Below are 27,988 nucleotides of genomic sequence, written 5' to 3'. Positions count from 1 at the left end.
AAAAGACTGACCGACCCTACAGTGAGGAGCCAAAGCCCGGTTACCTTGTAGCTTGCATATTTATTGAACAAATCCTACTAAAATAGCTAAAATACATTGGGTACTTATGAGAGGACCACGTTACAAAAGCCTGCATTTTCAGCAGTGCACAACTGTAACTCTACGTAAATGCCACAAATGCACAATATCGTTTCCTTGCTCTATTTACATAGCGGATATATCTACCCTAACAGAGGTGGGGGTAGGGAGAATGCACAAGAAACTCAGGCCAGAGGGGGTGAGGGAGAGAGAGAGAGAGAGAGAGAGAGAGAGAGAGAGAGAGAGAGAGGAGAGACGAAGAGGGACAGTGCATGCGTCATTGGTATTTAACAGTCAGAAGCGCAAACAGTTCAGAACAAGGCCTGCCCTGTCAAAGGAAGAGCTAAAGACATTATATAAGAATTAAGGTGGGCTTTCAGTCTGGCTAACACAACAACATTCCGTGAAGAGATGGCATTGTCAGATTTTATTTTTGTTTATCCATTTCACTGGGAGCAAGGACAAAAATGTAAAATCTATACCTTGCTTATCAAAACTGCCAAAAAATAGGTGTTTTGCCTTTCATCATCATCATCATCACAACCACCACTATCATCATCATTACCTTAATCATCATCTTCATCATCACTATTTTGTAAAGACATTTTTCTCCAATTTCAATTTTTGGAAAGGGCTAATTTTCAAATTCCTACTCAAATGCCAAGTACTTTAATAAGTACACATGGCACTTATTAAAAGAGTGGACCTTCCCCCCACCCCCCAATATCAAACGAAAAGAATCCAAAGAGATAACCTCGAAACGCCTGGAAAAAAATTATTGCTTTTCTTTTTCTAAGTCAGGCAGGTGAGGCTGCAGAAAGGAAGAGATCTGGTAGGTCAATTACAGTTTTGTGATTGCTCCCGCTACCGTGACTGCACATCCGCCAGGGCCAGTCACGAGAGGACAGCCTCTCACACTCTTGGTAGCATCCGCTCAACCTACAACGCTGAAGAAGAAAGCCACACTCAGGACACAGGGAAAACAAGTCAGTCCAGTCTAGAGAAGAACATTCCAGGAAACAGAGTACCAACACCTTCTTAGAACATGGAAATAAAAAACAACTCCACCAGAGCTACCTCGCCAAGGAGCATGTTGAAAGTCCAAAATAGCACCATTCATCAGTGTCTCAGGCCCTGTGGCAGCGTCTCAGTCAGTTACCACAAGGGAACAATGAGTTTCAAACTACTTCTATACATCCAAAGAGTACATGGGTAAAATATAGAGATATACAGACAATCGATGAACATAATCTACCAGGCTTGTTACATCTAAATGAGAAAATAAAAAAGTGGGGGACTCTCAGCCTTTGCAAGAAGCAGTCGGGAGCTGTGTGATGAAAGGCGGGAGTGGACCAGTCATGTGAGCGCAGTGGGAGTTTTGAGTTGTGGAAGACATCGTTGTAGCGAACCAGGCCTGAAGGCCCACCTGTAGGGGTTGTAAACGTGGATTCACAGTGTGAAATTCTGAGCGTTTTCACTGGAGTCAGAATGATTAAAAACTGGTTTGATGAAACCTATTTGTCCACTGTAAATTCTCTAAAGCCAGGCTTAGAGTCCCATAGTTTCTTCTTATAGTTGATGATTTACACAGAAAAAAAAAATCCCATATATGATACCAAGACCTCATCAAAACCCCATACACCGTATGCAATACAAATGGAGGTGGGACGATTAAAAAGGGTGGAGGTAACTGATCGCTGCGGAGCAGCGTTCATGGCTGCCCAGCGGAGTCAGCGAGGCATCGCCGGGCTCCTCCATCTTTTTGCGGTTCACTTCCTTAGGCACCGGAAGTCTTCCCTGCAGGGAGAAAACAGACAAACAGAGAGACAAATGGACACACACAAGATATACTTAGTCACACTTTTAAAACCATCTTTAACGGTTTTTGCTTCTCTACCTTTTTCTTGCCCTGGAACTTTTGCTATTGTGCAGTTTATATATTAGCAGTTTTCTCTTGAATGTAAATATCAGGCCAGTGGGCAATGAAGCAACTGAAGACCAGCTTTCCCTTCCTGGTGTAGAGTGAACTGTTTCTCACATGGTGGTGACATCATTCCTCAGAGTCAGGTCTCCAGGGACAGTGGCTGGTGTTAGACAGGGCTCAGGATAAAGCTGGGTCAGGAGTACACATAGAAGTGATAATATATTTTTAATGATTTATTTTATGTATATGAGTGTCTGCCTGCATGCATATATGTGTACAACATGTGGGCCCGGTGTTAAGGGAGGGAAGAAGAAGGCATTGAATCCCTGGAACTGTAGTTGCAGATGGTTGTGAACCATCTGTGAGTGCTAGGAGCTGAGCCCATGTCCTCCGCAAGAACAGAATGTGTTCTCAGCCTTCTTAATCACTGAGCCATCTCTCCAGACCCATATGAGTGTGTGTGTGTGTGTGTGTGTGTGTGTGTGTGTGTGTTTCTAATTTTCAATGGATGATGTGCTGGAGGGCTGACAGTAGTCTATTTCCTATTACACTACTTAAATATATCTCAATACACAAGTCTTTCTTATGTAAGCTTTACTCTATAAGCCTCTGGTACAACTTCATATAAGTTCTAATGGTCAGGACTAAAACAGTACCCAACATGGGAGTGTTTGAGAGATACACGATGTAAAAGGATCCCAGATTAAAAGCTACAGGAAAGAGTAGGAGACCGAGAGACCACATCCAGGGATCCCGGGACTCCCTAAGTCCCTGTCACTCAGCTGGCGCTGACTAAAATGATGAGCCAGCCCAACAGGTGACAGCCACCGCGCTGCTTCTGCTGACACACAGAAGGAGGCCAGCAGCGAGGTGCAGCCTCCCTCAGAACCCAGCAGCAAGAGGGCAGGTCAGTGGGGCCCACTGACCAACAGACATGAAAGTCTTAATTCATTCAAAAACCGAAGAAAGATTGCATGTCCCATTCACATACACTCACCTTCAGTGAAGGCGAAGCTCTCTCTAAATCAAACCATTGATTTTTGGTATTTTCTTAGGGAAGACATTAATTAGCCTTTGTGGTTTTTTAAGTATTTGTGTCCTGTCAATAGAGTTGACTACCTGGAAGTACTTGGTTACTAGATAAAAGTACTGTGCAGCTATGAAAGCCATTTCAGTCTGGAAATGTTAGATCGAAATAAATAAATACAAATAAATAAATAAATAAATAAAATCCACTGATATTTTCCAAGTAATGCTACCTGCCCCCAATCTGATCAGTTAGTGTGGCCTTGAAACTGTTCCAAAGTTAGCACACTGCTGTGTGTTGGTTTTGAGACTTAGACCCACTAACTCTTGACCTCCAGAAAAAAAAATACACTGCAAATGAAAACTGAGAGCCTAGGAAAGAGTTAGCTCCTGAAAAACGAAAACAAAAAAGAACTGGAGTATTTCAGATCTGAATTTAGCTCTTCTATTTTTATTTCATTTTATTGTCTTCTTTCTGTGGTACCAAACACTCATACACTTCAGCCCTCCTTATTGTTGGTCTGAATGCTTGCACACACTGCTAGGGTCTAAGTCTACAGAGGGAAACAAACAAAAATAGTCTTTACCTAATCTGCCCTTAACTATGATCTATGGGAGAGACCAGAGTAACTGGACAGACCATGCCAGTAGGTCATGCAGAGGCATGCTACTGAAAGACCCTGCGGGCCAATAAACTGAACCACCTTCAATGGGACAAACTCCCAGAGAGATATGACTCTCTGCACTTTCTTTTCGGAGCCTGGATTTACTAGATCACAATCCTTGTCCCTGACACTTAACTGTTTGGTTTTACAGAATCGTCTGTCTCTAATTCACTTTCTGTCCCCACAAGTCAGGCCTTACAATAGTTGAGGAGACACAGTTACCATTCTCCATCACCCACAGGTAATGATCCATGTGAGACAGAGACCCGAGTAACCTAGAAGCCCAAGGATGGACAGTAAGCAGAGTTGCTCGTGGCCACAATGTGCCTGCTCTGCCAGAGGCCACATCCAGATATCCAGCGCCAGTTACTAATTAATGTGCTTTGGACCAAGTAGACTGAGATTATCTTTCATGCAGGTATGCAAAGGTATGCTTTTCCAGAAGTTTCCTCCTGGAAAAAGGCCAATTATATTATGTTTAAAATACCGCTTCCTATTTAAAGAAGTTATAAGAAGGTAGCTGAAGGCCTGCCCCTCCTACTTACCATGTCTGCCATGGAGCACATTGTCATGTAGGCAAGAAATGCAGGGAAGGACAGCTGACCTAACACCTCACTGAGGAACCACATCTGGTCTTGCCCACCTCTTGATACTGCCAGTATGAAAGAGGGCTGTGGGGAGGCCTGACTGACGTATGAATTAACCACACTGTTTCTTTTCACCCTCAGCTGCCTCAGGGGAATTATGCCCTAGTTTAGCCCAGAAAAGAATATCTAGGGGTAAAAATACACGTGTATGTGTATAAATAATTGTAAGGGGTGAAGCAGGTAGCCCAGAACAGAATATGTGCCTGGCGTGCATTCTACCTCCAAAACCATCAAAGTAATAATGTAATAATAATAATAATGAACAATAAGGAAGAGGAGGATGGGGTGAGTTGGTGGTAGAGTTATGCTGCCTCTTGGCTGTGTGCTGGTGCTGGAGTTGTAGGCTGTGGTTAAGCTTCTACCCCAGTTCTTTCCCACCCCAGCTCTATGTGACTAGCACAGACTCAATTCCATCAGGTCCCACAAAATTACATCTATCTGCATCTCTGCCAAAAGTTTCAACTTGACCTTCAGAAATTCTCTGAAAAGCTAAAAAAAAAAAAAAAAAGACTTAGGCTTCTTTTCTGTCCATGCTAACTGCCAGGGGACAGAACCATAATTTCTGAAAATTCTGTCCATAATGAGAATTCTGTCATTTAGTGGAAATAAGGTCTTCTCCTACAGGAAAATGGCAGCAGTGTTATACCTGGGTAGTACCACTGTCCAATGACATGAGACTTTGAATTTTAAAAAAAAATTATTTTATGTGCATGGGTGTTTTGCTTGCATGTGTGTATTTGAACCACAAGCATGCAGTGCCTAAGAGGCCAGAAGTAAGTGTTGGGTCTCCTGGAACTGTAGTAACCGACATTCATGGGCCATCATGTGGGTGTTGGGAATTAAATCCTTATCCTCTGGAATAGTAGCAGGACTTTAAACCACAGAGCCACCTCTCCAGCCCCATGAAATTGCTAAATGGAAATTTTATTTTCAATGGGTTTTGTCTTCATTGTGAGACCAGCAGGGTCAGCACCATCAACCTACTTATGGTCAAGTTGATATTTAATGTAGCCCAAGTGTCTACAGGAAAAAACATTGATTCATCTTGTTTTTTGTTTGTTTCAAGAACAGTACTAATTAAAAAAAAATTCCTCATAACAGAAAAATTTTGGCCCAACAAGATGTCACACCAAAACCATTTTGATGTAGAGTGTTTCCCAGGTCTATAAAAACTAGACAATCTAACAGTTTTTAATGATTTCCCATTTTATTTTGTGGGTCTTCTCTGATGAGCGGGCACCACCAACAGCTATCACTTCATACTTAGAAGAAGACCTCACCACTTTTAACCTGCCTACCTTCCTGGTTTTGCTTTTGGATTTATCACCGATATTTAAATATAAAGCTGCCTAACCAGGATTGAAACAAGTTTAAGATCTGTAAAACATACATTTGACACACTGATTCAATGATGCTTAAATGAACATTTGCATCTGAATCCAAGTCACAAAAAAGAAGGTAACAGGAAGGTTAACAGTCCTTGGCTATGCAAAAAATGTTTGAGATAGGCTCTCACTAGAGCCTCAAATTTTCAGTAGTCCTTCTGTCTCAGCTTTTTGGGGTGCTGGGATTATAGGTGTGTACCACTAAGCCCAGCTCTGGGTTATTTCCAATATCAGCATAGTTTCATATCAGTGGATTATTATGGGATATGCAACGAATGCTAAGATAAAACTGAAGTAAGCCCGATTTATTTCTGTGTGTGTTTACGCTTCAAATTTGAAAACAGTGTTTACAGACAGCAGCTCAGGCCCTCACCTTAGAAAGACCTCCCTCCATTTCCTTGTATGGAAATGGTTCTTGACTGACCCAGACCAAGAGTCCCGGGGAGTAAACCTGTGGAGACATAAAAGCACACACATTCAAATGCCAAACAAGATCCACCCTGAAGCCATAGAGCCTCACCTCTCATAGCTCAGTTCTCAGTTCTCTAATTCTTAACTCTCAGCTCTCTAAGCTTTCCTCTTACCCACCCCCAGCAACCCCACCTTCTTCTTAGAGCACCAGGAAACTCATTAGATTTTTTCCAAACATGCACTGCACCCAGGAGAACTTCAGCTTCAACTTCGATCTTCCAAGATGGAGTCCAACAGAGCAGAGATATCAATCAATGTTATCTTTAGCAGGCAAATTGGCAGCTTAATGGCAAGTCTGGCAAGGTGCACTAAGTCATCATGGAGAGCTTTGAAAGCATCTTACATTCCATGGGTACCCTTTGCAAACCTCCATGTTGATGACATAAATGGTCAGGTCGTCATCAACACTGTTAGGAATTAGCCTCCTATTATCAGAAGGTTAAGGAACAGACACTGAGCAAAGAAGGAGGGAGGAGATGTCGCACATCCTCCCCAGTCCCACAGCCCTTCTCACCACACAGCAGCTAGCTCCCTAAAGCAGCTGGGGTACCTGAGAGAGGGGCAGGGAGCTGGGCAGCGATGCAATGAATGATTCAGACAATAAGAGCTGATGGATTCTGAGGGTGGGAGGAGGTAGAAGGAGGGAAGTGAGCTGAGTAAGTCTTCTTTAAATATACAAAGGGTTATTAGCATAAGGTGGTTGACCAGCTGTTCTCTATTTCCAGAAAGCAAGATGGGGAGGGGAGGCTTAAAATTACAAATCACAGATTTAGGTCAGCTATAAGAGAGATCTTGGCACAGGAATCGTTAAATTACTAAAAGAATTTAGAGTGGAAAACTGTGAAATCTTCTCTTTAAAAATTTAGAAACAGAATCCAACAGCCATCTGTCAGAGCTGGTTCACATTTGTCCCAGCGCTGCCTGAAGGGAGGGAAGAGGAGACTCCTTCCAGATCTGAGTTTGTCAAAGAAGCCTCCTATATAGTAACAATTAAGAAGCGCCTCTCGTTAACAGATTAACAAATAGACTCACGTGTCACTTTCAGCCTTGGGAGCTCTAATTGTTGAATTAATGGCTAATATTGTGTATGACTCCATCAACCTAGTTGGTTAGGGGTCTGTGTTCATTGGGATAACAGTGCTTTGGCTGGTCTTTCCGTTATGGGTAGGGCGCATCACAGCTCACCGAGTAACTGTGTACACTATTTCATCTATTTCAGCAGGTGGCTATGAATAGGAATGTTTTAATTACACAGAAGAGAGAAAGGTCAGGATGTTTTGCCCAAAGCAACACATCGTGGGTCAGGACTGCAGCTCAAATTATATTCCTAGATCTACGCTGTTCTCTCCAGTGTGCCGCTGGTCTTAGGTTATGCCCTAAAGCAAAGAATCTATTCTCTACCATCCCGCTCACAAAGCAAGACTAGTCCATAGCTATCACCCACTTTGGCCTCCTCAATACTTGAGTGTTCGTCCTGTAAGCAGTGGTACCATTTCCTCTCCTTGGACTGTGGCTGCTTTCTGAGCCCTGTGCTTGCTCCCACAGATTTCCCCTCCTCTGCCCGGCTCCTTCTTAAAGAATAACCCCATCTGCCTCGTGTGGGACAGGCAGCCAATCCTGGCATTCTCTTCAGCCAGAAAAGAGGGAATGAAAGTACAATCTAAAATAAATAAGCTGTTTGTTTGTTTGTTTCAAGGCATGTAACAAAACCATAGCACATAAAAATCCCAGCTTAGCCTAACATTCTCAATATGACCAGAATAGAGGTCAGGAGTAAACTCACTTAATATAAATTGACCTTAGTGATTGATCACATCTCAACATTATCACTACATTTTTTTTAAGAGCAAATAGTGAAAAAAGGTTTCCCAAAGAACCAAAGGCAAAGTCAAGAAATGATATTTGTGGCTGTGCGATTCTCTGAGGATGTTTCGTTTTAATAAAGTCACTTCGGCATTTAGCATATCAAAGCTGCCAGAGCACGTGTCAACTACGAACAAACGAAGCCAACATTTAGTACACTATCCAGAAGCGTCGGCAGCAGAGGGGCTGCTGTCAGCAAGCTCACAGGCTGCTGTATCTTGGCTGACTAACTAGTACAGAGTACCAAGAGCTAGCAATGACTCGTGATTGTGATCAAGGCCTGGAGATGCTGCTGACAACCAGACAACAAGAATGTGCTACGAATCCTCCTGGAGTCCTGTATGACACTGACTGCAACGTTTCTCTCATCCTGGGTACCAACTGGTTCTCACCACACTCATCACCCTGGATTACAGTTTGTATTTTTTTTTTCATGAAAACTAAAGTAATGCTTTTTTTTTCCACACTTAATTATTGAGTTCTTACTTTGAGTGACAGTATCGGTTTGTATCTCACAAACGACAGCATTCTGGGAAGCATCCATGAAAACACCCTAAAATGGTTTTATTCTTTCAAAACTGTCTTCCATGTAGAAAAATAGACAAAAGTCCCAGTCAAATCCTCCTAGAATAGTATTATCTTAGAACCCAAATAGAGACGCCAGGGATACAAGCTGTATTTCAATAATGGTGAGTGCCTAGTCCAAAAATGTGAAGGAACGATTTAGCATTTTTTGTTTGATTTTGCCTGTCAGTGTGTTCATTTCCCATTAATGCACCTTTTCCCACAAAACCACATTACTTCCCTGGTGATTAATTAGGAACAGGACCATATGAAGGACTCAATCAATATATGCACATCTAAGACATACATTCAAATATGGCTTATGATGACAATTTACTATTTCTTATTCCCAAAAGTATCAGATTGCTGGGACTTAAGTTTAAATATCCCAGCACAACATACACCTTGAGAATAAAGGCTCGCTGGCTTTCTTTCTTTCTTTCTTTCTTTCTCTCTTTTTTTCTTTCTTTCTTTCCTTTCTTCCTTCCTTCCTCTCTTTTCTCCCACTTTGTTTCTTCTCTTTGAAGACTTTTTACTTTATCAAGGCCACAACAAAAATAACTTTAATTTTTAAGCCTATATGGTAATTAGCTTGATAGCAGTTTGGTATTTGATATGAACTGTAACTAAAAACTAGTATTCCATATTAGAAAAATAAAGTGTGTGTGTGTGTGAGGGGGAGGAATCAAAAACCAGTCTTTTATGTTTCAAAAAAAAAAAAACGACCTAAAGCATTGGCTAACTTGTTTCATGCTTTTCATTTGATGATGCTGGGTGTCTGTTGCTATTGTTTTGGTTTATGCTTGTGGTCCCCGTTTAGGAGCAATGGAGAAGCCCTTTGTTCTATTTCCTATCCATTTCCTTTATTCCACAACAGAATTTGATTTCTATGTATCACCAGCTGGAGATTTAGAAGCTTCTGAATGTTCCCTGTTTGTTTACTGCTTTTCTCAACAGTTCATTGAGAAGACTGTTTGGAGATAATGGCCAACAAAGGCTCCAATTATATTTTTACCCTGAGCAAATACATTCCACATAGATAAACGCCTCTTACTTAGCTGTTTGGCAAACCTTCACAGAAGTAAAGACTGTGGCACTGCTTAGCTGTGAGTGACTAACTGTAATAAATTCTTTTCCTTTGGAGAGGTCTACTGTGTTTCAAGGGTGTATACACATGTCCTGTGTATGACTTAAGAAGACAGATGCTCACCCCTTCCCATTAATAAAACGGACCAACAGGGCCGCAGGTGTCCGACCTCCATAATTAATTCTTTTTATAGCAAGGGGATATATTTCATAATTTCACTGCCAATTAAACAGTGTAAGCCTGCGTATATATATATATATGTTCTACTATAACTAATTGGCCAGAAAGTTGTGAAACCCAGTCCTGTCACTTAAAGAGAATGCATGTGCATATACATACACTTAATTTTGGTAACTATCCCCTGAAGTATCACAATATGAATCTTCCTCAGAAGCCACTGTGTTGCTGGTCACCTGAGCGAAGAATGTAAGATGAAACTCTAAACTAGGAACAAAGACCATCTTTCTGTACCAAAGACAAGATGGTGCAAAAAGGTGATGTATTGTGCTGGCTCTCAAGAGGCCTGGGCTCAGAGGCCTGCAGAACCCAGACAAAGCTTCTTCAAGGGAAAGCACATGGGGAGAAATGCATTGCCACCAGAACACGAAAAATAGAACATGAAGAACACTGGCCACCAGAATGACGGATATAGTCCTTGCAAATTTCAGAAAGCAGAATAAAAGTGTTGGTGCCTAAGTTGGCAAACACTCTGTGTTGAGAAGTAAATGAAACACACACACACACACACACACACACACACACACAGAGGCTATTAAAACAATGAGTAATTAGAGAGAATGCGTTATGAGTCTTCTTGCCAAGAAGCAACGGTCGGCCTCTAAGCTCTGCTGATACCCTCAGAGTCCCCATAGGCTTGACAAGTAAGTCCCTAACATGAAGAAAGTGAGGTGGGGGAAAGATACTTGCACCTCACAAGAAAGAAGACAGGGAGAGCTCCCAACTTGGTCAGACCCAATGCTATCAGCTCGACCTTAGGTTCATCTTCCTCTGATGGGCCCAGATAATGTTCACATGTGATTCCTGTTCTGTAGCAGATTATGTGACCATCTGACATGTGTTGGATGATCCAAAGACTGGTAATTCTCTGTTGGAGCAGTCAGAGTGCCTGAAACAAGCTGTGTGGACTTTCATAGTGGAATCCCCTGAACTCTTTCTGTTCATTGTAAAGCCGTCATGAGAGGCCGCTGATGACTACGTGGGAACCTGACAGCTGTGGAATTTTAATTCTAGACTTCAACTAGGCAGAGAAAGGAAATGAAAATCTCCTTCGCTGGCAACAAACCGAAAGTGTTTGCACGTGAAATTAATCGTCAGCACAAAGAGCTTTCACCACCGTTGTTCCACAATGTAACAGTCTGTTTGTTTCGCTGCAGACTTTTTTAGATTTCATTTTCTAAGAATAACAGCAAAGACTTTCAAAGGTAGCAACAAACCAAGGCAGAAACAAGACCCAGAAGGCTAACAACCGTGTCTGCTTTTTCTTTCTCACCACTGTTTAAACCTACTCATTCCGTCAATTTCCTAAGTTTTGATGATGCATGGTGCAAGTTTAGGTGCAGCAGCTGCTGGCTTCAGAGCAGAGCAGTCCTGACATCCTGACCTCACTTGCAAACACTTACGTTGTACAAACTCTCCCTCCCATCCCAGCCTCATCCTGCCCAATAGAAAGAAGCTCATCACAATACAACCTACTGAAAGACTGCAGAAACCCCAAAACAGAGGGCAGGCATCGAGGGATTACCACATTGCTGCCAAGACACCTCCCTGGAACTGGAGGTTAGTCTGGTACAGGAATCGGAGCCAAGTGTGGTCTAAACTCGAGGAAGTAAGCTCAGTGCTTCTAATCTGGACTTTAATGGGTGACTTCCCAGTAATGAAGACAAAACAAAGTCTAAACAGCTGATAACAGCTCAAAGCAAGCCACGAGGAAAAGCACAAGACTAAAGCTTTGGAATAGCTCATAGTGTCTGAGGACAGACTTTCCAAACGAAGAGCCAAAAGCTTTTTAAATTCTGAGATTATGTAGATGCCACTGAACAGTGAGAATCGAGTTGAGTGGTGAGATGCCTCAGCAGGTAAGGCTCACTGCTGAGGCTGGTGGCGCCTATCCTGCAACCTACACAACTGTCCTATGGTATGTGCATGCATCCATGCATGTGTGCACATATGCACACACAAATTAATTAATTAATTAATTAATTAATTCAACAAAAATAATTAACATTGTTTTTAAGCAGAGGTCACAGCGCATTTTGCCTTTTCAGTAAGAAAAAAAAATGAACGAGAAAGAGAGAATAAAAAGAAGAAAATGGAGCCTTTGTTGAGCTGCAGCCAAAAAGCCTTCGAGGCTTGACAGCAGTGCACAAGCTCCCCTTCACCCCCGTGATTCCAACAAATATGCTAATAAAATTTCCTACCTCCCTGGAGTAGAAACAGAATAAATATTTATTTAACACATCTGAGTTCTAAGTCTGGACTACCTCGTAGTCCCACTAGATGAATTTATTTTCATTTGTCAGCAAGAAAGGAGAAGCATTACATCTTGTGATATTTCTCCATCTTTGAAGGTCCGTCAAAAGGAGAAAGGAAAAGAACCCTGGGATACTCATTCTGTATGTGCCAAAGTGCAGCTGGACCTTAGGGCAGCACTGTCTACCACCGAAAAAGCAACGCTGCTGCTCTTCTCCCAACCTGCACACCCAGCGGCTGGTCCCAAGGCTAGCAGGAAACGACAGACTTAACTTTTCTCAATATTTTAATTTTTATACACTTTATTATTTTAAAATTGCCCATAAATTATAACATCACACAGCAAAATGAACCATCCCCAAAGTCTCTTCAGACTTGATGTCAATCATGTCAATAACTCTGGGTATGTCAATCACCAGGTTCAATCCTCAACTAACTACTAGAAGTCTGACTTCTCATCACGAAGGACATCATTTCTCCCCACCTTTGTGCCAAAGCATTACTGTACCACCCACTGATAACTTAAAAAACCGTTGCCAAGTGGAAAAATAATAACTTATAACTATATTTCTTTTTGCTAAAGCCTTCAATCAAATGTTAATAATCTAGACAGGAAATTTATATTTTCCCTGGTCTGGGTGAATAAAGAGATAGACTGTTGCTCTGAATGTCTGAAGACATTCTGGAGCATTTATCTAGGTGACTTGTGTAAAAGACCTAAGAACAAGCTTTCCAGAAAGCCTGCATATCCTCCAGTGTTTATTTCAAAAGGAAGTATTCACTCTTCCCCTCCGTGGACTCTCTTCTGGGGGCAGTCTCAGCCACCATGGCTTTCATCAAAAGCCATTTCATGGGTCAGTGCTGTGGAGCTCGGTCCCGTCGGGTAGACCGAGGTATCTTCACAGCATCATAACAGAGCTCCAGGTTTGGAAGGAAATAGCTTTCTCCATAAGAAGACACAGCATATAAAAAGTCTAGTCTTTGCACATAAAGGAACAGTATCTACAAATCTGTATGTACATCCTATAGGTGCCCAGGTGGAAAGAGGCCACTGAGCAGATTCTCATAGCCTGTCCTCTAGACAAACTAGCATAAGCCTAAAAGGATGCAAGAAACAGAGTAAGCTCAGAATGCATGGGCTACAGCTCTGAACACTGCCTGGATTTCAGTGATACTGGGCGAAGCAAGGTCTGAAGGCTGAAGGTACCGTTCTGTTGAAGAGTCCTGGGAAGCAGAGGACCAGAGGAAGACCTCCACTCCAAGTGGGAAGAGTGTTCCAGAGCAAGGCATCAAGAAAGAAACAATGCTTCAAGAGATCTGAAGGCGTCTATGACAGTAACACCGAGTTAGAAGCTAAAGCCCCTGACCAGGAGCTCACCTGTATTCTAACCACCAGGAAAATCCCAACTTAAAAATCACACCACCTTTCTAAACCCTGACTTTACTCTCCAGCCCTCTATTTTATTCCCCACCCCAAGTCTTTATTATACTATAAACCAAACATCAAAACTCCACTTTTCCACAAGAAGAGCATGAGAAACACGTAGATGGTGTGGGAACACACACAGACAAAACATATAAATCCAGGGGCCCACAGCTCCATGTAGAAAGGCATGAAGTTCGTCATAACGCTCTGGTGTTTTATTTGCCTCCCTTCCCCCTTGCTGAAGATGAGCCCAGGGCCTTGTGGGTGCTAAACATTCATTCTACCATTGGGCCACACACACCCAATCTACATGTGTGTCTTCTAAAAAGCTGAAGGCATGTGGGTTTATTTATCTATTTAGTGGTACTTGGGGGGTGGGGAGAGACCCAGTTCCTTTTGTATGCCTGGCCAGCATTCCACCAGTTTCATCCAGCCCCAGGCACTAATCAATAATTTACTCCTAACCAATTTAATTTTATTGTAAGGATGTAACAAACTGACACACAGTAAGTGTTTGTGTCAGAGCCAAGAACAGAGGTGGGTGCTCCTGGGAGCACTCCCCTCCCACTTACCATATGTAGATGCAAACACTGAGGGAGAGTTGGGGTCTGTTTCAGGGTCACACAGCCAATGGAGAAGGCAACATGTTCCATCTTCACAGACCTACCTCTCAGTACTGACACTGCCTCTCTCTCTGGAACCACCTGGAGTGTCTCCCGGAAACCCTTTTGAGAGCTGAGGTCTGCTTTCAACCCCAAGGGTGCTAGCACCCCCTCTGAGTGCCCTGAAGATTAATTTTAGATTTCTGAAACCCACTGTCAAAAGTAATTTTCTCAAATCATCTGTTGTTCTAAAACGTATTTCCAGTAAATAGCAGCTCCTTCAAACAGAACTTACCTTAAAGGGGTGAGGGGGAAGCAGTCTTTGAGGATACTGGATTTGTTCCACAGTGCTCAAGTGTTACTAATATCACTGTGGAAATCTATTGTGTGAGCAGAAACTTTAACATGGCTAACTTAAAATTCTGGATATTCCTAGACCTAACGGTTACTAAGAAAAACTGGCAGACTCAGTTTTCTTCTCTCCATATCTCTGTCTCTGTTTCTGTCATCCTCCCTCTTCTCCCCCTTCTCCTCCCTCCCTCCTTTCCTTTCTCTCTTTCCCTCCTTTTTCTCCCTCTCTCCCTCCCTCCCTCCCTCTCTCCCTCCCTCCCTCCCTCCCTCCCTCTCTTTCTCTGTCTGTCCCCATCCACCATGTGTCTCAAAATTTCCTTGGAAGGAAACATTCAACACAATACAAATGTATCTGTGATTGTTGCAGCAAAGGCTCAGCTCTTTTGCTGAGAAACCACACTGTTTCAATATGACCCCCAAATGAACTCGCCAGCTGCTCCTCCTTGGATGGCCTACGAAGGCTGCTCTACTTCTGCACATTGGTCTCTCTCATCGAAAGCATCTGAAATATCGCTCACTAGAGCATTGCTTTTCAAATTTCTAGCCAACTTTAAAACAAACTGCTAAGTTAAAAGAATTAGAATCGTGCAATGATCTGTGCCAATGACCCATGCGTTGCATAAAATATAATGTGATCTCGACCAAAAAGAAAGAAAATAACAGCAATTAGAGCAGAGAGGCCGTAAGCAAGCTACCAGAAATCAGAAATTCAGAAGGAAAATAGACTTAACATGGCTTAATTTGGAAACTTTGAATTAATGTAGTAGAAATCCAGACAGTTCTAAAGACAGGCTAATGGAAAGATGGAGAAGGTTAGCAAGCCAATTACTAGGTCTTCATGGTAGAAAGACACCAAACAGCATGAAATAAAGTGTTTTCTATTTCATCTTCAGACTACACAGAAGAGTCTATTCAACTATCATCAAAGTTGTAGGATTAAAAACAGTCGGTGAATTCAGCACAAATTTACACTGTCAAGAAAGTTGCTTCTATGTGGCCAAGGAATAAACTTAATTGAACATCTGATTGACTTGATTGTGGCAGTATAGACAACTAAGCCTCATATAATAAAATTTAAGTTTGTTTTTGTTGTTGTTTAAAAAAAAAAAAACAGTCCTCAGGAAAAAAGGGGGTTTAGGAAGAGACTTAGTAAGGATTAAATGAAAAGATGTGGAGACCTGTCTCCCAGACCATGGTAACAAGATTTGAATAATTTAAGATTCTGTTATCAAGAACTGAGCAAACTGCCAGACCAAGGCACTGGATGATGTGTAGTTAGAGCCAACTCTACAAGAGCGCAAAAATCAGAGACGTGGTCTGGTTCTGACCACTTGGGCTTTGGAAAAATCCGATCCTGACAATCAAGAACGAAAAGTATTAAGAACAGGACCTTAGAGGAGGTCTACGCAGAGAGATTGATTCTGTATTGACTAACTGGTTAAGTTCAATTGCCCAATCAATTTATGAAAACATATTTGTGAAGTAGTGGGTATCTGGTAGGCACTTGGTAATCTTTGTAAAACTAGAAAGCACATTTTTATCAAGAAGTAATGTCCATTGATTTGGACTAAGATCATCTAAGAAGTAAACACAATTTTCCAAGATGCTCTAAGGGTTGCGGGTGCTAAGGAGATGCTTCCATGGGAAAAGTACTTCAACACAAGCATGGAGACCATAGTTTGCATCCCTAATACTCATATAAAAGCGGGATGTGTCAGCATGTGTCTGTCACCTCCATGCTGGATGATGACAGGTGGATCCAAGGGCTTGGTGCTCACATCTCAGAAGTGGCAAGTTCCAGCTTTAACAAGGAATCTTGACATAGAAAACAAGATGGGTGAGAAATTGAAGAAGACAGTGGACATCAACCTGCAGCCTCTACCTATGCATGCAAGGGTGAATACACACACACACACACACACAGAGAGAGAGAGAGAGAGAGAGAGAGAGAGAGAGAGAGAGAGAGAGAGAGAGAGAGAGCTACAAATCACAAGCTACAAAATCAAAGAAAGTCTCCTCAGGAAAGCAGCTGGATAGTATAATTCATCTGTTCAAGTTCTCACTATCTTAATCATAGAACATCTGAAATCCTCTGACGCTGCGGGATGGTGAGGCATGGCTGATACCTTGTACAGTGTTCACTTTTTTGGCTGGCTTAACCTCGTGCCTACATTGCACTGGGTGAAGGTTCTACCATATGCTGCCAACTGCACACAAGCTGATATGCTACACTTAGCAACTGCCTGAGGAACTTTCACACTATGGTCCCAAGGAACCTTAGGGTGACTTTTATGAGGATGACCTAGTAAGGCTATGAAACTCTCCTGTGAAAGTAGTGCTGAGTACTTAATACCAAACACTTGTTGGGGCCACATTTGCAACTACCTTAGTTAGTATCCATCTAACTACTGAGTGTGGTTTTTCCTGTATGGGCCAGAATGTCCAAGAAGCAATGTCTCTGCTTCCTAGCTCTTTCCTGTCCAAAGATAGTTTCCTTTATTAGACACCAACTTTATCCAATAAAAAGTGTCCTCAAAATGCCTGGGCCTGTATTGAACAAAACAAGTTTTGTAAAATTCTCCCTGTTCGGACTGTGGTATTTTTCCCTGCTGGAACTGTATCAAACCTTGTTCCACCAGGAAGGCTGTCACCTGCCCCAGTAATCAAAGGACAGCCACATGTGATGGCGATCTGAGTGCAGGAGCTGAGGGGTTGAAGCTGGTCAGGTACAGCAGCACCTCTGTGCACACTCTGAAACACCTCTGTCTTAACTCCCCATCGGTGCGGCGCTGATTCAGTATTTTCGCTGGCAGCAGCTATTTGGCTATTCCGCCACCACCACCACCCCGCTCCCTTTTCCAATCACTGTCTCCAACTCCCAATTTCAGCCAAAAAGCAGCAAACAGACCTTCCTTTCTTCAGCCATGCTCCCTTATATTGTTTCCATCATCTCGAATTCAAGTGATTCTTGTACTGTCCTCCATGAAAATCAGGACGGACACTGGACTACCAAGCATTCCGAAATCAGGGCTTTTAAATGCTTCTGTCTATGTGCTCACAACACCCTGAAGGCAAACAGGCAGCAATGATTCTGTTCTAAGAGATTTCATCACCTTGTGATGCCAGCCCAGCTTTTGCTCTACCGCCATGAGTTCATCCATTAGAGTGCCGAGAGGCGATCCCTGCTGGCTGCTGGAGACACACCACTACTGAGTGCATGATGGTACTCCACAGCCAGAACCCCGGATGAGGTCTGGCACTCTCCCTGAAAATGGCAAATCACACAAACCCAGCATCCTGAGCTAATGTGTGAACACTTCTGCTTAAAAGGGGTGTCAAAGAAGAGATCACAGCATTTAAGGGTTGTGCTTCTAGGATGGTTAGATCTGATTTAACCGTTCCCCTCACCTCCCTAACACTGAGAGATGTTCATAGAGGCTTTGCATCAACGAATGCATCATCTGTCTAGACCCAGCTCACTTCCTGGACCACAAGGTAATAATCTGAGATATTGTAACTCTGCACAGGGCCAGACTGTTCAAGGTTATAAATCTTGAAGTAGGCCACCTGGTTCTGGCCAGAACCCTATGTATCTATGTATACATGGCCACTGACTCATTTATTTATTCTGCAAGCATTGGAGCATTTATTGATCACTGGGGATGTGCCAGATCCTAGTTAGACATGAGGGGGGAGAGCAACCTGGCTTACAGATGGATGCAGGCTCCATTCCAAGGTCCCATTAGGACATGTTAATGAAGGTTGGGGTTTGTTTCTGTGCTGTATAACAGCAATGCCAAGTTAGTTTGCTAGCTATTCAAAAGTTCTGAGTGATGAAACTTTCCCATCTCTGAATTCACCACCCTACCCACAGAGGAAAGGGAGGAAGGGAAAGACATCACAGCCTTACTGCTACCAAGAAACATAGGCTTTTATAGTCAGTCAGTGTTTCGAGGTTACAACCCTATCGGGTCAGGAAAAAAACATGCTGTAGGATGCATGGTAATGGTAATGGTTGGATACATGGCCAAGGTACATGAGGTTATTCCCACCAGGGATTCTATGGATTACTTCACAGGGATCATTCTCCAGTTTGAGAGTACCTTTATTTTGTCAGTGGTGCATTCCTTACAGACCAAGGGAGCAAAGACACAGAAGGAATGAACCCTGGGACACATCAAGAATAACAAGTGACCTAGGCTAACCACTTTCATTGCTATAGATAAAGGATTATGGTTCCTGGCAAGTTGGTTTCACCTCAGAAATTAAATTTAGGAAGATCTAAAACCAAGAGCTGAAAAAAAAAACATATTTGAAAAAAAAAGATGGGGGACAGATAAACAGTTTCAGGCTAATGCTTACCTATGTTGCCCTTGCTGAAACCTTAAAAGGGAGTTTAACTCATAGGACTCAAGGGATTACAGGGCTGACCTATGTTGCCCTCACTGAAAGGCTCAGGGATGGGCCAAACTCACCTATAGAGGCTCTTAGTGCCAATCCTGACACTTCACTTGTGAAGCACATGAGGAGATTTCCCTCAGATACTCATGACTATTGACTACATGAACAAGTCAAATGGCAAACAATTTTATTAAGATGCTGCTTGAAGCTCCTTGCAGTCTGAGGTATGTCTAGTTAGTCAGGAAGACCTGAGAGAGACAAGTAGCAGAATCCCTAATCCAGGTGGTCAGCATGAACCTGCGCCCAGTTTGCCTAAGGAAGGACCATGGTGTCCCCTTTCAGGCATCTGGCCCAGCAGGAAGCCCCTCTGTCTCAGTGGACAATACTGAGGGACTTGCCATAAAGAAGGGCTGCTGCTACCTTGAGAAGTGTGGCAAGCAAGCTCCCTTTTCCTTTCCAGATCCTTAGCCAGGGCCTCCCTTTCCCCACCATGTAACCCTCAATCCAAGGACAGGAGGGGAGCAGCAAAGACAGCTGTACCTTTAACCAGAGACTATGTGAGTGGGGAACCCGCTCTGCTCAATCCAAAGGCAAAGAACCTGAGATAGTTTGGTAACCTGAGCTAGAACACTCAGCCATCTGGAAGTTGCCTGCTCTGTGGCTTCTTATTGCTTACAAATCAAGCCTTTGACTTCCACGTCTGACTTTTGAGGCTCACCCTCGGTAGCACAGGGCCCCTTAAGAGGAATCAAGCACCACTGAACATATGAATTTCTGAAATATTGTTTTCATCTGGAATTCTTTTCTGCCTCCTCTAAATACTCAATTCTATGTGCACTCAGTGCTTATTAAAGACTAGTTTCAAGACTTGGGAATAGAAAATGTAATGTAATAATGTAAAAATGTAATAAGGCATATTATATTTACATATTATCAAGGAGAAAAGAGTTTACTTACAGGGTTTAGGCCTTGTGCTGATACCACTCAACTGCGCATGTCTTCCTGAAATGCTATGGGCTTCTTGCACTATACTCAGGCTGACTGATACAGTCAGCCATGGGTAGTTAGAGGTGGCACGCATGCTGTAAACCTGCCATTTCTAGCTCTAGATTAATATCTATTTCATTAATGAGAAACTAAAACTAATTGTGGCAACTCAGTGCTAAATTAAAAAAAAAATCCGACTTAATAGACATTGGTGTGTACACACAAAATATTTATTAAGCTTCTACCTCATATTGACTATTTTCTAAGCATGATATATGAAGTAGATAAATCTTGTATAGGAATATAATCAGTTGTGCAATAGGAAAAAAGGTTACGAACTACTAACAAATTATGACATTAGGTTGGCACCTATCATGTCATTGCAACTAAAGAGTGGATTGATACGGAGAACTAAGTGAAGAGAGATTTAAATGCTAGGTCCCAAACTAATAGGACGGACAATATTTACCATGTACTGGATAGAAGCATTGTGGGTTTTTTAAGCTAATGAAATTATATATATATATAATATTATTAAAGCTTTCTCAAAGATAAAAATGTCCCTATGTAACTATTTTGGATAAATTTAACCCCAATGCTAACCTGTTTTCTAGTTTAAGCCAGAAGAGCAGTTTAAAGTTGGAATTTTGCAACGTATCATCTGACAAGATAACACAGTCCAAGCACACTTGAAATCTTCTCCCCTTTGTATATCTGGATTGAATTTGCTGGTAAGATTGCTATATCCCTGGCCTTTTCTTGCACAGCACAAGAATTATACAGATAAAGCAAGCAAATCCACTCCCATATCACTGTAGCAACATTTGAATTACCAAGATGAAGCAGATGAAATCAAGGGATTTTTGGGTTTTTTTTTTTTTTTGTTTTTTTTGGTTTTTCTTTTTGTAAAACATAATTATTCAGATAATTGTTTCAGTCTTCCATTTCACTGAAGCTGTGAGGATCTGATCTCAGATGACTTCCCACCCATTAACAGCACTAATGAATCAGCATGGTGTCAAGGACCTGGCAGCCCCCAGCAGCAACACTAGCACCACCTTCAGGTCGCCCAAGGCATCAGCATGCACGCCAGGGCTTTTAGTGACCAGGTAACTAAATATTTAAATGTTCAAAATTTTTATCTGGGAAGTATTCATTCAGTTTCGAAAAGTATTTGTATTTTACAAGTGCATTTTCTGATTTTAGAATAATTTATTTTATGATTTCAAATGAAGTGAATTCCTTTTGTATATTTATGATAATCTGACCTATATCTAACTTCTTAAGAAGTGCATAGTTGTAAAAATGGAACACACTTTGAATAGCTATTTATTCCAAGATTTTTTTACTCAGGTACCATCTCCAACCTATCTATATAGCTCAAGAGGAAGCTGGACTGGGGCTAAATCCAGATAGATTGATTATCTCTTCTGCCCTAATTCCCCAAACAATCCCCAATTCTCCCCTTCAAAGGCACAGGAAGGCTTGGTGAAACACAAGATGGCACCATATAAAATTACCCTCCAAGGCAGCACCAAAAGTCACCTCAGCAACTAGTCAATTGACATTCCAAACCCACTGACAAGGGCTGCCAGTAAGAGCAACCCCTCCCAGTCCTGGCATCTTTCCTTAAACCAGGGATGTTTATTTATGTTAATGTGGGGATTACGGAAGGGGCTTGCTCCTTCTCAGCACGTACAGAAAGCATAGTGCTATGAAAGGTACCATAGAGTCAACTGGTCTTTTTTAAAGCATCAGCCATAGAGAACTAAAATCGCCCCAGTTCCTAGATCCCTGTTAAAACGGTCCAAGCTCATGCTTATGCCTCTGAGAGGTGTGGCAAACATACAGTGGGAGACAGGCTTACTCCCTGGAGAGGGTGAAAGCAGGATATTAAATTTGGCAATGGATAAAAAATCTGGTTTTTCAAACTAGTTTCTATAGGATCACCTATATATTCTGAAACACTTTCTACTCGTTGTCACCTACAGGTCAAGTACTTATAAAGTAAAATGACAAATTGGCAACACATCATAAAACAGAGATCTGGAGATTGAAACCCAGCAAAGAGCTAAAGGAAATGGGAAAAAAATCGAAGATCCCTGTAGACTCACAGTAATTACAAAGCTATGCAGACCCTACAAATTGCGAATAATAAAGGGAAAAAAAGCATGTTTATTAGAAAACTGAAAAAAGTTGGAGAACAAGTCATTGATAAAAACAGCATGGTCAATAAAGGTGCAGAAAACAATGCTTAGAATTAACAACAGTATTCTTGGGTGGCACCTCAGAATCACCTCCAACAGCAAAATCATGTTATTGGCACACCCTGCAATTATGCTCGGAGGCCAGAGAACTGAAGACAGTCATGTATATCATGTTACTTATTTATCTATCTATTTATTTTAATAATGCAAATGGCACTCTATGAATCTTGTATGTCTCCAAATTACTACTGTGAAACCCTATGTTCTATTTTGGTCTCTGTTGCTGTGTGCTTACTTACACCCTAAGTAAGCATCCTGGGCATGAAAGGGTTCACTTGGCCTAGAAGCTCCAGTCAGTCCATCCAGAGGGGAGCCAGGCCAGAAGCCAAGATTGGAATCTGAAGGCAGGAAGTAAAGTAGAGTCCATGGAAGAACACTGCTTCCTGACTGCTCCTTGCTCACCTTGCTGTTTTATACAAGCCAAGACCACCTGCCTGGGGTGGCTCCACCCACAGTGGACTGGACCCTCCCACATCAATCACTAATTAAGAAAATGACCCACAGTCATGCCCACAGGCCAATACAATTGAGGCAATTCCTCAGTTGGGGGTCCCTTCTTCCCAGATTACTCTAGTTTGTGTTAAGCTGACAAAAGCTAACCAGTACACCCTACCAATTTAGGGTACGTAAAAAGTCAAGAGATTTAATCATAACACGTAGGATTCTCGAGTTTACTGACTAATTTCTTACATTGGACTGAACAGATTATAAGTTTGTATTTGAAATGAACCTTTTTAGAATATGGAAATCAGATTCCCTGTAGTATTTTACGTTATGTAGATGAAAATGTGTGTTTAAAGAAAAAGCAATGCTTGCGTCTATCTGAGGGATGGTCAGTATTTAAGTACCCTCTTCCCCATCAGGTAATTGCTAATGCACTCGAGCCAGATCTCCAGGTAATCTAGATGAAGAGTTCCAGTTTTAATCAAAGAAAGGATTTTAATAAAAAAATAATGAATCAACTTCATTTTGCTAAAAGGAAAGAGGTTTAAGACATCTTTAGTATCTGGCTTTAAAAATATACATTTGAACCTTTTTTTTCCTTTTACACTATTATACACAAAGATTTTTTTTTTTTTTTTTTAAGAGCTGGGACTTTCCAGATACGAGAATTGCTAGAAAGTGACTTGGAATCACCCTCAGACAATAACTGCTGGTGGTTTTATTTCAGGCAATGGGCTTGTGCCAGGAAGGACTCACGCCTTGATGAAAGGAGCACCAAAAACTTGTGAGGATTTTTGGTTTCACGGGTAAAAATCCTCCCAAGAGAAACAAACGGTGCTCATCCGTCCCGCCACCACACAACACGGACTACTGAAGGCAATTAGCATTTAATATTAATTTGTCTTTGCCTTTCAGCCTTTGAGCGGTTCCGGTTTTCAGTCTCAGCTTGGCGAGCAGGAGCACGCCTCTCATCCACAAAGCACACTCCGCCCCCTACTACAGAAACCTGGTATTTTGCCTTGACCTTGATCCATACGACCAGGTTTGGCAGGGTTCAACGGTCCTATTTATGTTTAACTAAAACTGTCACTTGATACATTGCAACATACAGTCTTTGTGGTCTGGCTACAGGGATCCAAAGTGAGCAGGGCTCTAGGAGGGAGACAAAGTGGGGCGCCCACTCCAGTGAAAGAACTAAATAAAGGACACCCCACCAGCACCTCATTACTCTACACAAACGTTTAACTGGGGAGTTAGTGTGAAGGCAACTGTTTGCAAAAAGCCAGTTGATTACTTTGATTTTATGTTTGCCTCTTTTGTTTTTTCTGACCCCCCTCCTTTCTTTAATTCATTAGCAAGCTGGCCCAAGCAAAACCTACTTTGCTTGGTGCTTTGACACCCACTTGTTGCAATGACAGGAAAGGCATACGTTAAAAAAATTACAAAGCTCACTCTTAATGAAAGCCAATCTGAACTCATTTAACCGCCTCTGACTCATCTTTCTCTTCCGAAGCTAATTCTCAGTTGTTCTCAAAGAAAACATCAAGTATATCAGATCCAATTTTAATTCACTAAATTCCACCCTCATTTCGAAGACAAATGAAAAGGAAAAATAAGAAGTGAATTGGGGATTCATACATATAAACTAGGACATGGGTGCTCTGAGGACCGTCAGCGTCTTCAGGAGGCATGCTATGCTGCTAGGAAGCTTCAGAACACTTCTGTCACTTCTCTTCTTCCCACAGAAGTCCAGCACATGTATTTAGCTGCTTTCGATGTATATTTTCTCTGTTGTTTTATTTAATCAGGAATGTAACCGTCCTCTCTGTATACTCCTTGTGAGATATTGCTATATCTTAATTTAGAGGTTAATATGCCTGCCCTCTAAAATTGAATTTTCTCTTTTTAAAGAAAGTTATAAGTCAGCAAAAAAAGCACACATATTTGAATAACAATACATAATATCTTCATTAAAAATTTAATATTTACCGCTATTAAGGACAGCATATACTATAGCTTGTGACTTGAACACAGATTCACAGATTTCTTGTAAGTTTTAGCTGCCTGTAATATAAGAGCCATTGCTTTGTTTGAGCCCTCCTGCCGGTCTCCCTTCATGCATGTCACAACATGTCAATCTTCTTAAAGAACAGAATAGGTCCTGTTGTTTGAGGTAAATACATCCTTTCTCTGAGACAAGAATTTTAGTTTTGTATTCAAAATGACTGCAAGTCAGCAGCTCTAAGTCAACACATTCCGTTCATATAGATTGCTAGACTGCAAAGCTGCTATATGCTGGAGACAGAAAGAACCTTTTAAAGGTCAGATGGGGTGGGAACAACAAAGAGTTAGGCTGGGTGAAGGAGAGCGGCTTATACTTCTATGTAATAATTGATAAGCTAACTGAGAATTCCCTCTATTGACCATTTCTTACCATTTTGAGAATCTTAATAGTCTTGGGCTTCTATCCTCTCTTTCTTCAGTCCAGGGAGACCAACCTGCAAAATATGTTTAAATACAGTAGACACACTGCTTCACCACAGGTCAGCAAATGTAAAATGCCCCCTCAGAGGTCACAGACAAATAACCAGTTTGTGTGCTGAAGATAAGTCCCACGAAAATTATTCTAAACATTTCCCTGAAGGGGCTTTCCAAGTGGTCTACAGGTTTACATAGGGGACAAAGGAATGCCTGGCACCTGGCTCTGCACTCCTGGGCTATTCTTAGTGTCTGGTTCATCTTTAAATTGCAGTTCAAAAGGTTTAGCAACTTAAAAGTAGACCCAAGTGATAAAAATAGATTGTTCTCTGGCTGCTCTTTGTCCCCAGACATACTACTGGCAGTATATTTGCAATCAAGACAGCAGAACAAGAATCAGCCTTCCACCGTAGTGTAATGCCTCAGAGTGGATATTTTTGGAAATGGCACTGCATTACATAACCTTCCGTGTTAAAAAAAAAAAAAAAAAAAAAAAAAAACCTACACAAGGGAGAAAGTCAGGAATATACACCATTATGCCCTCTCCCTAAAGCAAATAAACATTAATGTACACGCTGCAGTGGTTCCCCCTCCACCTCCATCCCATTAGACCACAACTCTTTTGTTACTGTAAGTTCCGGAAAAATTAAGATGAATGGAAAAACTAAAAGTTCTCCAAACGGGTATCAGAGGCACTTAGAGTTTTCCTATAATGTTGTTATAGAAACACAAATGCAAATCACGTTATTAGCGGCATCAAGAAAAAAGTAGTCATTTATCTTTAATGCTCCCGCACCCCAAGTTCAACTGCTTTATAAGAAAATGCAGGGGGAAAAAAAAGTGTTACAAGAGCTAAAACACCGTAAAGCCCCACGGCCGCTGCAGCAGCAACACTGAAAGAGTAATCAAGTGTAAGGATCTTATAAAGGGAGGGAAAGCTTGCATGCACCAAAGTGCATTTAATGCAAAGGAACAAAACAGCTCTCAAACAAGCAAGAACATTAACCACACCAGCAAGCAAAACCCCACCCCTTCACAAAGAATTCATTTCTCTCAACTTGTGCATTAAACAAAAGAGGGGGGGAGGCAAGTTAAATCCTAGCGTTAATGCAGCAGGAGTGAAATGGCATAATTTCTCCGAGGTGTCAGCTTTAGCTCTAAAATTTAGTGGGAGACAGCATGTACTCTGCAAAGCTGAAGGGTCCAGCTAAGAGCAAAGGCAAGGAATCGACACAAAAGAGAAAGCAGCGCTCCCAGCTGGGGAGGAGAATGGCAGATACTTACAGACAAAAGCCCCGCTCCCTGCTCACTCTCTCTGCTCTCTACACCTGAAACACAAATGTGGATGAAAAAGGGCATCATGCTAGAAAGACAGCTGAGGGGGAAGGGGGAGGGGAAAGGGGTGGAGGAAGAGGAGGGCGGAATGGGGGGGGGGAGGGAAACAAAACCCCAACCCGCTTCACTTCCAAGAAGTGCAGCCTCGGAGAAGGAGGGGAAAGGGTTCCCTGCCTTGCTTGCTCTCTCCAAGAGAGTGTGTGTGTGTGTCTTGTGTCTCTCTCTTTAAATCAGTCTCTCAATCTCAACTCCTCTCTCCCCCCCCCCCCATTCCTCCCACCTCCTCCCCTCTCTTCTGCTAGTGTACTAGTGAACAATGAGCTAATTCTGATGGAGCTGGCGCGCGGCCAGCGCCCCAGCCTTGCTGCCACCGCGGAGCCAGACTGCTTACTCGGCAGGAATCAGCGGCTCGCGGCCCCGTGGGCGCGCGGCCAACACGAGCGCGCTCCACGGCCCCCGCACCCGCGCCGTCGCCGCCGTAGGGCACGGGGCCCTGGGGGGGTGGGGGGGGAAGGGGACCGCGCGGAGCAGCCCCGGGAGCGCAGCGCGCACTCTGGCGGGCTCCCCGCCTCGCCGCGCGGCGGCTTTGCAGACAAATAAGGAGGCGGAGGCGGCGGTTTGGGGGCGTGCCAGGCGCGGAGGCGGCCCGCCAAGGAGAGGCTGCGCAGCCCTACTGTAATAATAAACCTGCGGCCGGGGCATCTGAGGGAACCGGGACAGCCACGGCCCTGCCGCCTTCCCTTTTATGTGCCTGTCCTGAGCACGGCAGAAAATGGTGCCCACGGCAGCATCGGGGCGCGCACGGAAGCCTCTATCCTAGCTCGTCCGGGCTCCCCGCAGCGATCGCCCCCACGCGGGGAAAGCCCCAAGGCTGGCGCCCGCGAGGCTAGCGCAGCGGGGTCAGGGGCTGCGGGCAGGAGGACGCACACGCGCACGGTCGCGTGCACAATCACACGCGCGCACTCGGACACTTTCAGTCACGCGCGCGAACAGTCTACAAGAGAAGGGCGGCCTGATGGGTGCAACCGGAGACGCTCGGCCCTAGAGCTTTTCTTTCCCCAAGGATTTCAAAGTTCTCATACCCCCCCTCCCCCCTCCCCTCCCCAGCAACTTTCCTTAAGTTGTGGGTTTCTTAGGGGGGAAAAGATCTGTTTTGTTTTTTTAAATTCATGTAAAAAATCGATCTTTTCCTAGTAATGTAATAGTTCAGAATGTTGCAACAAACTGGTGGCGTTGCCAGGACAGCAGGGTATCATACTATGGTAACTGTCAGATGTTTCATAGTGAAGATTAGTTCCTAATTTAATTGTCTTTCCTAGTGCGGAATGGGGGAAGGAAGTGGGGGCGGGATAAAGGTTCCCAATACCTTCTAAATTTGCTATGCACATTTTACCCCTAGTCATTAAAAGCAATGTTTTCCATTTTAACAAAGAAAAGACACATTTACAAAACTCAATTTTAAGCCATGTGTTTATAAAATGTTAATTTTTTTTTCTT

The 27,988-nt window shown here is 42.7% G+C and overlaps 1 protein-coding gene across 3 annotated transcripts; it reads right to left on the bottom strand.

Annotated features, from left to right (window-relative positions):
- Positions 1-40: 40 nt before the first annotated feature.
- On the bottom strand, positions 41-27,413 carry Nrep (neuronal regeneration related protein). 3 transcript variants are annotated; one of them, XM_034518542.2, is made up of 5 exons: positions 26,883-27,027; positions 26,441-26,484; positions 25,113-25,176; positions 6,099-6,176; positions 41-1,875 (listed from the first exon to the last, which is right to left on the bottom strand). In XM_034518542.2, exons 3-5 carry the CDS (start codon positions 25,113-25,115, stop codon positions 1,750-1,752), a joined length of 207 nt encoding a protein of 68 aa, XP_034374433.1. In that variant the 5' UTR covers positions 25,116-25,176; positions 26,441-26,484; positions 26,883-27,027; the 3' UTR covers positions 41-1,749. The 3 variants fall into 3 exon arrangements, with proteins under 3 accessions (XP_034374433.1, XP_076768973.1, XP_076768972.1); XM_076912858.1 differs by lacking the exon at positions 26,883-27,027 and adding an exon at positions 26,666-26,743; XM_076912857.1 differs by lacking the exons at positions 41-1,875; positions 6,099-6,176 and having other exon boundaries at positions 25,107-25,176; positions 26,883-27,413.
- Positions 27,414-27,988: the final 575 nt, after the last annotated feature.

Source organism: Arvicanthis niloticus, chromosome 14 (genome assembly GCF_011762505.2).
Source record: "Arvicanthis niloticus isolate mArvNil1 chromosome 14, mArvNil1.pat.X, whole genome shotgun sequence".
Taxonomy (NCBI): Eukaryota; Metazoa; Chordata; class Mammalia; order Rodentia; family Muridae; genus Arvicanthis; species Arvicanthis niloticus.
Note: the sequence above shows the minus strand (reverse complement) of the source record. Positions and strands in the feature narration are given on the sequence as shown.

Coding starts and splice junctions, on each gene's coding strand:
- Nrep (XM_076912857.1), bottom strand. CDS start 27,193: ATGCCCCGGCCGCAGGTTTATTATTACAGTAGGGCTGCGCAGCCTCTC. Junction 26,485..26,882: donor GAGCCGCTGATTCCTGCCGA/GTAAGCAGTCTG, acceptor TTTGTGTTTCAG/GTGTAGAGAGCAGAGAGAGT.